The sequence below is a fragment of the Triticum dicoccoides genome, chromosome 2B, assembly GCF_002162155.2.
Source record: "Triticum dicoccoides isolate Atlit2015 ecotype Zavitan chromosome 2B, WEW_v2.0, whole genome shotgun sequence".
NCBI classification, from domain to species: domain Eukaryota; kingdom Viridiplantae; phylum Streptophyta; class Magnoliopsida; order Poales; family Poaceae; genus Triticum; species Triticum dicoccoides.
Window position 1 is genome coordinate 621501297 of NC_041383.1, and position 13772 is coordinate 621515068.

At 43.3% G+C, this 13772-nt stretch overlaps 2 protein-coding genes and 1 non-coding gene across 3 annotated transcripts; 1 reads left to right on the top strand and 2 right to left on the bottom strand.

The window, feature by feature from the left end:
* LOC119365203 lies at positions 1-10093 on the top strand. The gene is made up of 24 exons (XM_037630811.1): positions 1-350; positions 2218-2351; positions 2489-2573; positions 2654-2707; positions 2803-2894; positions 2980-3083; positions 3521-3593; positions 3736-4117; positions 4732-5049; positions 5129-5320; positions 5426-5518; positions 5605-5662; positions 6272-6384; positions 6987-7233; positions 7345-7463; positions 7543-7667; positions 7759-7873; positions 7991-8046; positions 8268-8361; positions 8432-8624; positions 8827-8925; positions 9050-9168; positions 9385-9447; positions 9681-10093. Exons 1-24 carry the CDS (start codon positions 312-314, stop codon positions 9783-9785), a joined length of 3072 nt encoding a protein of 1023 aa, XP_037486708.1. The 5' UTR covers positions 1-311; the 3' UTR covers positions 9786-10093.
* Positions 2095-2166, bottom strand: TRNAT-CGU. The gene has a single exon. It is a non-coding gene; the product is annotated as a tRNA-Thr (tRNA).
* A 366-nt stretch (positions 10094-10459) lies between the features above and the next one.
* On the bottom strand, positions 10460-12300 carry LOC119365204 (DNA-binding protein MNB1B-like). Its single transcript, XM_037630812.1, has 7 exons — positions 12131-12300; positions 11925-12008; positions 11789-11846; positions 11608-11652; positions 11022-11084; positions 10848-10916; positions 10460-10750 (listed from the first exon to the last, which is right to left on the bottom strand). Exons 1-7 carry the CDS (start codon positions 12157-12159, stop codon positions 10736-10738), a joined length of 363 nt encoding a protein of 120 aa, XP_037486709.1. The 5' UTR covers positions 12160-12300; the 3' UTR covers positions 10460-10735.
* Positions 12301-13772: the final 1472 nt, after the last annotated feature.

The window sequence follows — 13772 nt, forward strand, 5'->3', positions numbered from 1 at the left end:
CTTCCTTTTTAAAACCCCTCCTCTCGCTCACTCGACAGTGTAGCATCGATCTCAACCTAATCCTTAACTGCCCTCCCAACACAAAACTCCTCTTCCTCCCCTGTCCGCGACTCTGTCTGACACCCCGTTCTTCCTCCCTGCCTTCGTCGACGGTTTCGTCCTTGGTTCCCCGATTCATTCCCTCCTGCTGTTCCTGAAGGCCAAGTTGACAACTGCTGCTGCTGCTTCGGGTACAGAAGAGAGGCGTCGATCCTGATTCATCTGCGACTGGATTCTTGGTTGGATTCTACCTTGGTCGCCGTGGATCGGCCATGTTCGTCAAGAAGCTCGTGGAGAAGGCCTCCAAGAAGGTATATAACCTCTCTCTCGCTCGCTCGCTCGATCCAATCCAGTCCAATGCTCTCTGCTGCCATTTTACTACTACTCCGATTTATCAGCTTCCTTGTTCTCGGTCGATTCTGTGTGGTAGGGAGTAGAGATTAAGACAATTTTGCTACAGCATGTAGTAGATGAGATTTGAGGGTGAGTAGTAATCCTAGAATGGTCTCTTTTCTTATCCTGATTGAGGAGTAGTTGTTGATGTCGCTCCTCCCCTTCTCCACCGACCGAATTCGCACGTAATCCTTCCTGCGGAAAATGTCACTTTCTGCTCATTTCCTTATTTTCGCCGTGGGAACAAGAAAAGAATGTTGCCTCGTGGACGCCGTCCCCCAATGTCGCCCTGCCTCGTCAGAGATGGAGTGTCGCGCTCGCGTCCTTGTTTCGGTCCGAGCTCCGTTCAAATTTGAAACACCCACAAATGTCATGGACTCATGTAGTACGATTCAGAAATTTAAGGCAGCTCTGCAAGTCCATGTGACCTCATTAATGTCGTCCAAGCAAAGGACGCATTGTTTAGTCGCTGCGGAAATGATTCTACCTAGTGCCGTGGCACCAACAGTGAGGCGACCGATCGAGATGGATAATAAATTTTGATAGATTGACCAAGTTCGACGCATAGATTGGATGGGTTACAATACTGTGGAGTTGTTGATAGTATAAAATATCCTAGTAGGCCGGTCCTTGGAGATCAACGAGACAACGAGATTCGCTTATTCTTATACGTATCTGCTCTTCGGTTCAGCGTAGGCTTGCCGGCTTTGGCCTGCAGTCACCGACGACTGTTTTACAGCGGGCATTGTTCAGTCGCGGCTGTCGATTTCAGTATCTGGCTTTGGCCAACTCTTTCATATCGTGCCGTTTCCAAAACAGGATCTGCGTCATATGCCTTGACTCTCTGCTGAATTACTCGCTCGTGCAGCGAGATACCTGAGGCTACAGTAGTAAGCATGTAGGGTTCATTTCTGACGGGGCACTCTTGACATGATGGGGCGTGATTTTCCCTTTTTTATTTAAGGGTGAAAAAGGTATTAGTAACTTCATAGCAGGGCAACTGAGGAAGGTGCAACAAAGTGGATAAACAAAATGATACTCTAGCAGGCCATGCAGTAACAGCAACGCGCTAGTGCAAACTTGAGATTTGTGATGATTCACTCTGGAAAAAGATTTTTGATGATTTCAAACATGAATCTTATTTCAGCAGTGCTACACACATGACACACTGCGCACGATTCATGGATGATACTTAAATCCAGCCGCACATGCACATCATTGAGAAGGACACCAGCGGCTGGATTAGCACGTCGTGCATATATCGGGCAGCAGTGTCGTCTGGGTAGCAGTTTCGATCTTATTTTGAAATTGCACTAGCCTGACGCGTGTACCAGTCCGTTCGCATCATGATTTCTCAGCGCTAATTAGATCACGCCACCTGGTCGTTTTATTAGATCGTGCAAAAGTTAAGATGCTGCCACTACGTGCTCATTTCGATGTGACTATCCCATGTGCTTGGCCGGCTGAGCTCATGGGCCGGGGGATCAAGACATCCTGACACGTAGATGGACTTACATCAAGTAGGAACCAGGACATATCTCGTCCTTTTCCTTCATTTATTATTTTTGTCAGAGACAAACATTTCAAGTTTGAAAGTGATATTTTAGGGTGCAATAAGGACAAAATAGGGTGAGAAAATAAAAGATTTGAACAAGAAAAGAGAGCTCCCGGCGAGGATCGAACTCGCGGCCTTTCGCTTACGAAGCGAACGCAATACCACTATGCTACGGAAGCACCTGCGTCCCATTTTCCGTATGCCTCTAATCCTTGTTTACTTCTTCGCAGCAACACAGCGGCGGCATCGGCGGGCTGCGGGCCGAGGACGTGAGCCCGCGGCTGGCCTTCCACTACGGCGTCCCCGCCGACGCCGCCCTCCTCGCCTACGACCCGCTCCTCCACGTCCTCGCCGTCGCCACCAGGTAACCCACCGGCAGCTCTCAACAAACCCCACCCGCTTGCCTGCTGCTTCCCTTCCGTTCCGAGTTCCGACGGACGCGCCGCCCACCCACCTCTCCCCGCCGTTGCTCACCCCCATTGCTGCGCCGCTCACCTGCAGGAATGGGCAGATCAAGCTGTTCGGCCGCGACAACACGCAGGCGCTGCTCCAGTCCCCCTCCCCTATCCCCTCCAAGTTCTTGCAGGTACCACTCACCACCTGCTTCCAATCCCATTGCTGTTCCGTGTCCAGCGCTGCATTGCTCAACTTGGATCGATGTTTCAGTTCGCCGATGGCCAAGGGATTCTCCTGAACGTCAACACTCAGAACCAGATCGAGGCACGTCTATTCCTCCTACACATTACCTTGGTCCATTCACTAAATGTGGTCTTCTCTCTCCATGCGTTGTTGACTCGGAAGAGCGTCGTTTGCAGGTCTGGGACATCGACACCAAGAGGCTGTGTTATCTGCATCCCTTTGAGAAGCAAATAACCGCGTTTACAGTACTGCAGAAGAGTTTCTACATGTAAGTGATGGTTACCGAATGTACTGGTACTGCGGCATGGATCTTGATGGGTTAAATGTGCTAACGAGAATTCTGGGTTGCGCAGATATGCAGGAGATAGTTTTGGAAATGTGTCCTTGTTCAAGCTTGACTTGGGCCAGCGGTGTCTAGTTGACCTGCCGTATTGCATTCCTTTTGCTGAGTCCTATGGTATGCTGTCTTTTTTTTTTCTTTCCTTGAACACGCATCAAAATGCGTGTCACTTTGTATTAGGGGAAAAGCACCAAGACAAAGGCCAAAACACGCCAAAACGACAGAACAGAACGAAACTATCGGAAAAGAACTAGAATCGTAACTAACCAAAAAAGCAGCAAACCAAATCAGGAAAGATAAGCCGTATCTAGAATAACAATGTATATGTTGCATACTCACTTTTCTTAAGGCTAGCTGCATACCCAACTTTGTTAATTCTTCTTCGAGGAAGTTTATTTAGTTTGCAGTTATATGTAAAATATCATCCCCATTCAGATATTTGGTAAATATTCAGAAAGAAACTTCACAACAGCAGTACTGATGCCAATCAATAAGAGACATTTTAATTGGAAAATGAAATTCAAATTTTGACTCACTTTGATCTGTTATTGAAGGTTCCACGGCAAATGGTGGTAATGGGGTAGAAGTCGCATTTGTATCGCCGCAGCCTTTGGCTGAATCTAACAGGTGGGTCTCTTCTCATTACCATGGTTTGGCACGAATAATTGCAGCTTTTGAGCCATGTCATATTCGTGTTGATCTTCCATATAATTCATAGCCCTCTGTAAGCATAGTGAGATATCTGATTAAGTTGCACTCTTCCTCTCAGGTTGCTCATTATATTCAGAGATGGTGTCATGACCTTATGGGATATTAAGGCAAGCAGAGTGGTATTCGTATCCGGTAGAACTACGCAACAACAATTGCACCAGGAGGAGAAAAATGTGATATCGTCATGCTGGGCTTGTTCCAAGGGAAGCAAAGTTGCTATTGGATATGACAGTGGTGATATCTACCTTTGGGCTATTCCTGATATTTTCAGTGCAGAAAATTCTTCATCTTTGAGTAATCAGAATCTACCACTTCAGAGGCTTAACCTTGGATACAAGCTAGACAAGGTGCCAATAATCTCTTTGAGATGGGTTCCTAGTGATGGAAAGTCTGGACGTTTGTATATTAATGGATTCAGCGAACATGCATACCTATATCAGGTAGAAACACTGAAATATTTTCACAGTGGTTTTTATGATGTTCCTGATTTTCTGCCATACTTTTCAAGTGCATGCTTCCCATATGGATATTGTTATTCCAAATGACATTTTAGTTATTTCACATCATATCTTAGCAAACTTTAGCTGATTGCAAATAATTGGAGCAGTAAATTGCATCATATCTGTCTGCCAGCACTATCACTAAATAACTATCAGGTTGTCAGATACCGATTTTCTCTGGCCTCTGGCCCTTTTGAATACGAAACTCAGGTTCTATGATTTTGCTTCTCAGTATTACATTTTCTAGGGTTTTAAGAAGCGTATCGATTGGTAACAGACCGATTTAGACTGGATGATCTACTGGTTTTGGGACTGACTTGAACAAATAAAAAATTATGGGTACTCAAAGTAAATGCTCACCCAAAGGGCAACGGATTGGGTGTCATTTTTCCAGCAACCAGACAAAAGATCCATGTCCAAAGCATTATTTGAACTTGGAACGGTCGATTTCTTTCTGAAGAATAGCTGGTTCACGTGGATAAGATGTCTTGGTATTTTTGTTTAGTGAGAAATGCATCTTCGTTCAACCTTTCATTTGTGTTTTCTGGACACAGGTCCTGATTCTGAATGAAGAGAGTGAATCTCGAATAGTAAAGATGGTATTGCCCCTCACAGAAGCTTGTCAAGGAATGGAGTTTGTTACAGGCCTTAGCGACCCAAATAAGCAAAGACAGACTGTTCTTGTTCTCTTGTTGAAATCTGGTCAAATCTGTTTATACGATGATTCAGAAATTGAGCGCTACCTTCTTCAATCTCAGTCTAGATCACCACCAACACTTCCAAGCCACTCATTTGTGAAACAACCGTATGGTGATTCGGGCATCAACGTTGCAAAGTTCTACACAAGTGACCGTACAGCAACAGCTAATGAGGCATGTATAGATTTGTAAATTATACCTGCAAACAACTGTGAACTCTTTGACCAGACAGCTTCATCTTTTTAATGGACAGGATTATTTTTCAACATTGGCCTCCAAATATCCATGGCTGCTTTCACTGAAGGATAAAGGTCAGATATCCGCAAGTCTTAGCAACATCCATAAAACCAGGAATCTTTATATAACTGGGCATATGGATGGAACCATAAGCTTTTGGGATGCATCATGTCCTCTTCTGCTGCAGATTTTTATGATAAAGCAGCAGGTAGCTTCAAATCCCAACTGTTTTGCCAAGTGTTATACAATTATGAATTCTTATACGAACTGTCGTGTTCAACTTCATTCTAATAACCATCTAATAACTTCACAGCATGAAGATAATACATCAAGTCGAGCCCGTATTACTTCATTGCAGTTTGATACGTCCTCCAGTATTCTTATATCTGGGGATCAGGGTGGAACAGTAAGCTATTCCACGGCTACCAGGTGGTTTCTAGTTTATGTGTTAAATACACTTCCAGTGCATTGACATTTATTTCTTCTTTCCAGGTCCGCGTAATCACATTCAAAAAGGACTCTAGCGACAATATATTATCCATTTTACAAGGTACTAACTTGCTCAGGGGTTGTGCTTCCATCTACCTATATAGTAACTTGGTTGTTGATTCTATGAAAGAGTTTGCACTAGAATAATTTCAATAATATTACTGCAAACTTTGCAATTTACCAGTTAAATTTTAGCACATTCAGTGATTTTTTGGCGCATTAAACTAATGGATGGTTAGTATACATTCATTATCACGTTTGCATTATCCGAGTATAAGATCACCTCCTTTCAGTAAATAAGCATGAGTTTGCGGCTTGTCTCGCCCAGTTCTAAACTATCATAATAAGGTTGTTTATAGGGTTTCCATAGGCGAACCTTCAATTAAAAGTAAGAGATGATCCGGAGTTTGCTGCATTAATTCCAAAAGAAAGGACAGGCGCATAATGTAGAGTTTCTCAAGAGTTATATATGTTTGGTTGATTTTGGTGTCCACAAGTAGAAACAATTTATATATTTTATATATGAGGTATAAGCTTAATAAATGGCTGTCAGCAGTTCAGTACCGCCTGATCTTATCATCTAGTTGATGTATCTTTTTAATAATGTTTTTATATCTAAGTCTATGGAATTTCTCTATGTTAGTTAACCAGAATTTTTGTGACTCATTAGGAAAGCAAGGGGATAACTACGATGCAAGAAGTATAAAGCTCAAGGGAGCTGTAACCTCAACCTCTATGATCTCTAACTCGAAGCATTTTGCTGTTGGGACAGAAAAAGGAATTGTAAGAAATTTGTCCATTGTGCAAAATGTTCTCGATTTTCTGAACTATTAGGCTCAAAGCACCGTTAATCAACACAATAAAAGCATAGTATCACAGTTTCAAAATAGTAGCACTAAAATTTTACCACTGTCTACAATAGTCAAACTGCAGACTCAAAGCTACTCCCTCCGTCCCATAATATAAACGTTCTTATATTATGGGATGGAGGGAGTACTAAATATCATATGTGTTTGATATGCGATCTCACAGAAATTTTTAAAGTTAAATGGTTAATATTACTCACAGTTCAACAAGTTTTAGTATCTTGTTAAGCAAAATAGTGGTTACTTCTTTGAAGACTTTGCAGTTCGCCATTCTTGATATGAAGTGACTCATGTCATGTATGTTATTTATTTATTATTATTTTTATTTATCTACGGCGGGCTTACGCCGGCCTGAACCATATGTTATTTATTGTTTTGATGATTATTTTAAAGAGATAGAGGAACTATAACACAATCATTTATCTCATGAAAGCAGTTCGTTAAATATGGTTATTCAACTCAAAATTTGAGCTCATTATTCAACCAAGAAAGTGACATGTCTGGAAAAACATGTTTCAGGTATCAGTTATCAAAGTAGATGATGCTACTATATTGTATCAAAAACAGCTTGAGTGTCGTGTCTCTGGTGGAATTGCCTCCTTGCAATTTGAACTCTACAGCCACAATGGGTACGATAAGGATCTTCTGATGGTAGGAATGGAAGATTCTTCTATTTGTATTCTCGAGGAAGAAACTGGAAAACTTTTGAATGCCAACCCAGTTCAGACAAACAGACCCACAAGAGCCCTTCTGCTGCAGACATTGGGTGAGCTATAATAATCCTTTTTTTTTGGTATATCTACCCACCAACCCCATTCTCAAGGTACTATTACTGCACTATTATGCCATTCTAAAGCCACATAATGCCATCATCTAGAGTTATCTCCAAACGAAGCACCAGGATCTGATAACCATGATACAGCATTGAAGGAATCTTTGCTGTTGCTTTGCACAGAAGATGCAATCCGCTTATTTTCCTTGAGCCATGCGATTCAGGTATTTGTATTTCCAGTTATCTCAGAAGTTCTGTTTTTATGTGAGTGTTGTTGTTCATATGGAGCTTTCCTTTGTGCAGGGAATGAAGAAGATAACTAATAAGAAAAAGTTAAATGGTAGCTGTTGTTTTGCATCTGTTATCCATGGTGCTTCTTCTGAAATTGGAATTGTACTAGTCTTCTCCAACGGAAAAGTAGAAACAAGGTGAGATAACAGCTGAGTTGAAAACTTTGCACGAGGGGTCGAGGGCATTCAAATGAAGTCGATGAATTCTAGTGTATTTATGAAACTGCAGGTCCCTCCCAGATTTATCCTTGTTGAAGGAAGCCTCTTTACGAGGTTTTGTACATTCAAAAAACTTGAATTCCTCTAGTTCCATAACATGTTCATCTGATGGAGAAATCATCTTGGTATGGATTGTACTATAACTTTACATTTTGAGACATCTTCTGTAGTAACTTCAGTATAGCTCTATTCATGATTTTAAAAGTAGCTTTTACTTATAAATAGTTTCTTTGATTATACAGATTAAGGGAGAGGAGACATGTTTTTTTTCTACTCTCTGTCAAGATGACATCTACAGGTATGGTAGCATGGTTAGTTTATAACTTTGGTAATGATGAATAGTTGACCTTGTTTACCAATAATGGAGCTTTGCAATTTAGTGCACTACCACAGACCCATTGAGCCATTCTAGAGCTCCTATTATGATCGTCAAATAGCGGGCACGATGATTTCATTATTTATTTCGAGCTGAACTTACAATTTTTAACATAGTTATCTAAGCGTGTGGTTTGTACGCAGGCATGTAGACAATATTAATATGGTATACAGAAAAGACCGCCCTCTCAGGGAAGAATCTTCCTATGTGGTTAAGTCTCCCAAAGAAAAGAAAAAGGTAACTGATTAATCTTATGGTCAGTTGAGGCATCTGTGTATCTTTCTTTCTAATAATGGAAATTCTCCAGGGCTTATTTGGGATGATTATGAAAGACACTAAAGGGAGCAAGACAAACGAGAGTGATACAAATGGCAATGGACAATTCATCGCAACAACATCTGAAGAACTGGCCTCAATATTTTCATCAGCGAACTTCACTCCACCATCTGCAAGGAGGAGCAGTTCACTGAAAGATGATGAAAATATTGAGTTAGACATAGGTATACGATGTTCAGTTGTTCACAGTTCTAAAAGGCCCTAGCCCCTAGGTGCCTTCCTCCCGCCTAGCCCAACTAGGCGCTAGCCCCACTACCACATCGTCTGCCTGGCACCTATCACTTTTTAGAACACCTTATTACAATAATTTTTAGACGACTATTACTTTTTCTGGGTATACTTACTCTAATATGTTTCTTTCTGAAGATGATATCGACATTGAAGACAACACACATAAGCAGAAAGGACCGCACTTCGCAGGTCTAAGCAAACAGAAATTCAGCAAGGGACTCCAGGCTCTTAGAGGTCAGAAAAGTATTATACTAAGATGTTTGTAATTAACTTTGCAATCCAAGGTGCGGCGTTTCAAAATTAGCGCTCTAGTTCAACTATTTTAGTGTGATATGTTGTTCAAATGTGTAATATGCAGGAAAACTGAAGCCCAGAACAGAAGAAAAGGTGAATACAGAAAATAAGAAGCCTGAAGATGAACCATCAGTTAGACAAGTTGACCAGATAAAGATGAAGTATGGATATGCAACAAGTGATGTGAGTGCATAGAAGCGTCAGTATATCATTGAAATTATGACCTGCACATTTATGTCCATAGACAGGCTGATCTACTCCGATTGATGACCATCTACATGGAATCGTATTAGCAATGCATAGAATAGTGCACAACATAATAGGTTATTTCCCCTCAAGGGAAGAAATGTGACTAGTTGATGCATTCGCTTACCTTTCCTTCATTGTTGATCTGAACAGGACTCAACCAGTGTTCCAAAAATGATTGGAAACAAGCTGCAAGAGAACATAAAAAAATTGGAGGTAAACATCATTTTGCTTCCCTACTGATAGTATTATGCCTATTCCTATTACCATGTTGCTCTGTACGGGACCTACCGCGTAATTCAGTTTCCGAACAAAGTTCTCTCATTCCCGATTTCTCTATGTTCTGCAAAACTTCCCGATTTCCCTATGAATGTCAGGGAAGACACCTGTAAAGAACATTCTGCATAAACCTGAAAGGGCATTAACATGTACAAATGTGCTTCCTGCAGGGCATTAATCTTCAGTCCGCAGACATGGCTCATGGTGCTCAATCCTTCTCGTCAATGGCGAAAGAGCTGCTCCGAACCACGAAAAACGAGAAGAGCTCATCATAGCAATGGCAGCTATATGCAGTTGCTTTTCGTCTAGTTATAAAGCTCTTTTTTATGTTTGTTTGAGATGGCCAACTGCACTTGCCATGGTGTCAGCTGTAGATAGTCTTCTTCACTTCTCTTTACACTTGCTAAGGTTCTTGACAGGTTACTGCCATGTTCAAGTTCACCTCACGCGTGTGGAACATTATGCAGCGCTGCCTTAAAATGATTTTGTTGTAGATAGCAAACAGAGGGTACCTTACACCATCAATTGTTTCACTGCACAAATTTGGATTGAAGAATACATGGGCAAACTTAACGTGTTTGAATCTGATGAAGATAATACCACGCTTCATGGCTGCACTATGCTAACACAAGTCACACAACCACCAGCGGCAAGCCAGCAACTGGCATCGATTTTTACATCCTGTCTAAGTAGAAGAAAAAAAACTTCCGTTCCTGACTGCAAAATGTTACTCCCTCCGTCCCATAATGTAAGACGTTTTTTTACACTAGTTTAGTGTCAAAAAACATCATTATGAGACGGAGGGAGTAGAACAGACGGCCATTGGTCAACTACAGAGGAAAAAGCAATTGGACACAATCTTAATAAATAGTAAAATTTGCTGCACAAAACTCAAGCAAGTGCAGCAGGAGAAGCAATAAGTGAAAGGCGAACACAAGACATAAAGCAATTAATAGCAATCCAACAGCAGGCTAGTCATCAGATCAGTAGATAAAAGCAAGCATAATAACTGTTTCCACATGCTGTGGAAATCCACGAAAGAAAAGCAGTCAAGGGTTTTAAGCTTTTCTTGTCAAACAAAGACATCTCCAGCATGCCACAGCCCAGGAGTACGCATCTAAACATTCTCCTTACATAACATTACATAATCCAGACATCGACATGGCAATCTAAACCCTAAGCAGCAAACGCTGATTTGCACCACTGCTGTTCCCTCATCTACTATTTACTCCTCATCCTCCTGCGATAAGACAAGCAAACATATGTTAGCAACAAGAAGTAAATTCCATCAGCACTGCAATTTATGCCACCTTAACCGATGCATAAATTTTACATACCTCATCATCCTCAACGTCAGAACCTTCTTCGTCAGCGTTAGTCTTGGTCTTCTTGGAGCTGGTGCTCTCCTGATAAAAATGGAAAACAACATTATTACCCCAAAACTGATATTACTTAAATGCATAGCAGTATAAGCTTTTACTTCACAAGATTCATGGCAGCGATAACACTACCTTCTTGTTCACCGCCTTGCTTGCTGGGGCATCTGCCTTCTTGCCGCCATACTTTGCCTTCTCCTAAACAAGGCATGCATTAACCAGTTAGGACCAAACAATTCATCTTTCCTTCACCAAACAGACGCTTGGAGTTATTAAACAGCTCAGCAAGACAGTGGCAGATAAGGGGTAACATATTTCCGTTTTCCCTTTGCTAACCTCGAGCGAAATATTTTAGAAAGCCAGAACATTGTAACAGAGACTGACAGCGTTATCAGTTAAGGGTAATAGAGCACAGCTTGGGTGTTATTTTGGTAAGCGGCAAATATAACGGCACTGGACAGGTATCCAACAACATTATTAATTACACAAGCACTCCAAAGATCATATAAACATCATCCGTATTCTGACACACTGACATTGTAACCGAGACTCGCTGTGTTATCATCTTGGGGCAACGGACTGAAAATTAGTTATTTAACACAACGGGTACGACAACCTAGTACTCCGGAGTAGTATTTTGGCAAGTTGTGGCAAGTATAACGGGCACCGGAGCAAGTTTCCACAATATAAATTGCATAAGCAGCGCAAAGACCAGACAAACCTCATCCGACATGCTGCGCCACTTCTCCCCAGCCGCCTTGGTGACCTAAAAGGAGAGAGAGAACAAGCAGCACATGCACACACTTATGAGCCATGGGCCATGGAAACGAAACCCTAGATGCAAAACCCTAAAAGCAAAAGCCTAGAAGCAAACTGGCAAAAGAGAAGAGTGGGAGACTCACGGCCGCGACGCCCTTTGCCTCGGGGTGCTTCTCCATGTACTGTGGCCTGAACTCAGCCCTGCCGCCGAAGTTTCAAAACATATTAGAGTACGGAGACGAACAGATCTGGGGGAGGTGGCGGGGAGTGAGGGCTTACAGGAAGGCGAAGAAGGGGGTGGGGGCGCGCTTCGGCTTGGCGACGCCGCCGGTGGCCGTCTTGTTCTTGCCGGAGGCCTTGAACCTGCAGCGCACCACCACGGAATCATCAGCGGAAACGGAGACCAAGATAGTCGGTACGACCGAAAGCCATGAACGTTAACCCTGCAGGAAGAGGAGGCGGGGGAGCGGGAGCAGGTGACTTACGCGGTGTCTCCGTTGGCCTTGGACCTCATGGCGGCGGAGCGGGCGAGCGGTTAGGGCTTTGGGGAGGGTGAGGGTGTCGGTGCGGAACTGCTGCGGACTGGGGAGCGGAGGGAATGGGACGGGGAAGGACAACGAAAGGGGGAGAATGCGACGTGTGGGCGTGGAGTGGCCGCGTTGGGGGTGGTATCGGTTGCGATCGCTGGAAACCTGGGCACTGGGCCGAGAGAAACTGGACCGGCCCTGCACATTTGCGAGGGTTTCAAGATTTAGTTAGGCCTCTTCCAATACTTCATCTTGTACGGATGCTAAATATTTCATGTAGATAAAAAATCTGATGTAGAAGAGGGAAGAGATGAGTGTGATGACCCTAGAAAAAAACAATGCTAAGCGCGTGAACCTAGATAAAATATTTAAAGAAAGGAAACCCACCAATACATGAAGAACTTTAGTTGCTAAATCATTAAATGAAGCAAGCTTAGCAACCATAAATTCCAATCGTTGGTGCTTAGAGCATCTCCACTAGGGCCCCCACGACGCCCCCAAGCACCTTTCTTTAGCACCGGCGGGTAAAAAACGTCCCAACCAGGCCCCCAGAACGTCGTTTTGCACCGGATTTCGGTCGGCGCGCCCACCCCACACCCAGCCCCCTAGGGGGCAACTGGGGACGCCGGCATCTGCTTTTTCAGCCGCTGCCCCACTTGGCAGCCCCTCTCTCTCCCCTCTCCTCTCATTTTCTCTTTTCTCTCTCCTCTCTCTTTTCCTCAGCCGCTACCCCACCAGGGCCGGCCCTGGGGTATGGCCGACGGGGCGACGGCCCAGGGCCCAGGCGAGGGGGGGGGGGCATGATGGAGTATATACATATACTATAGCCCAGCAAAAAGCAAGTAAAAATTACAAAAGAATTAAAGAAAAGAAATAAGATGGGCTAGGCGGCCCAGATATAGCTAGCTAGTGATCGCTGATGGATTAGCGAAGGCGAAGCGGCGCCGTGACTCACGCTAGTTGACAGGGCTAGGAACATGCCTGCTCGTTTCCTTCGTAGGTTCGTCGCCCTCGCCCGCCCGTCGGCCTTCTAGCTCGCTCGGCGCCTTGCCCCTTGGCCCTTGCCGCGTCGCCCTCGCCTGGCCGCCACACAGCACTCCGGCAGGCAGGCGGCAGCCCGGCCATCCGGCATTCGGCACCGCGGCAATACGGAAATACCTATACAAATACGCATCCGACTGGAAGTCAAGAAGTATGCATCCATGTTCATGTCCATTCCCAAACCTCAATTTGACAATTTCAGTAGTTTATTTATTCTTTATTTAGTATGTACGTATTCTAATCCAATCTATCATTTTTTGTCATTCTATGTAACATGTCTAGGGTTCCAATCATCTCATCTATAAATTCCTAATTCTTTGTATGCTCTTTTGATCTTTTCTTCATGATTTTAGGACATTAGCCTGCCATGTTACCTAAGAAGAAGCAATTGTCGGGGGCTGAAAAAAGGAGGAAAAAGAAAGAAAGTGATCTGAAAATTCTAGCACTGAAGGGTTCTTTGAATAACTTCTTTACACCTTCAAGCAATGTTGATGTCAGTGAAGAACAAGGGCAAGAAACTACTTCTAAGCATGAAAATCCAGATGTTGAGGTGAATGAA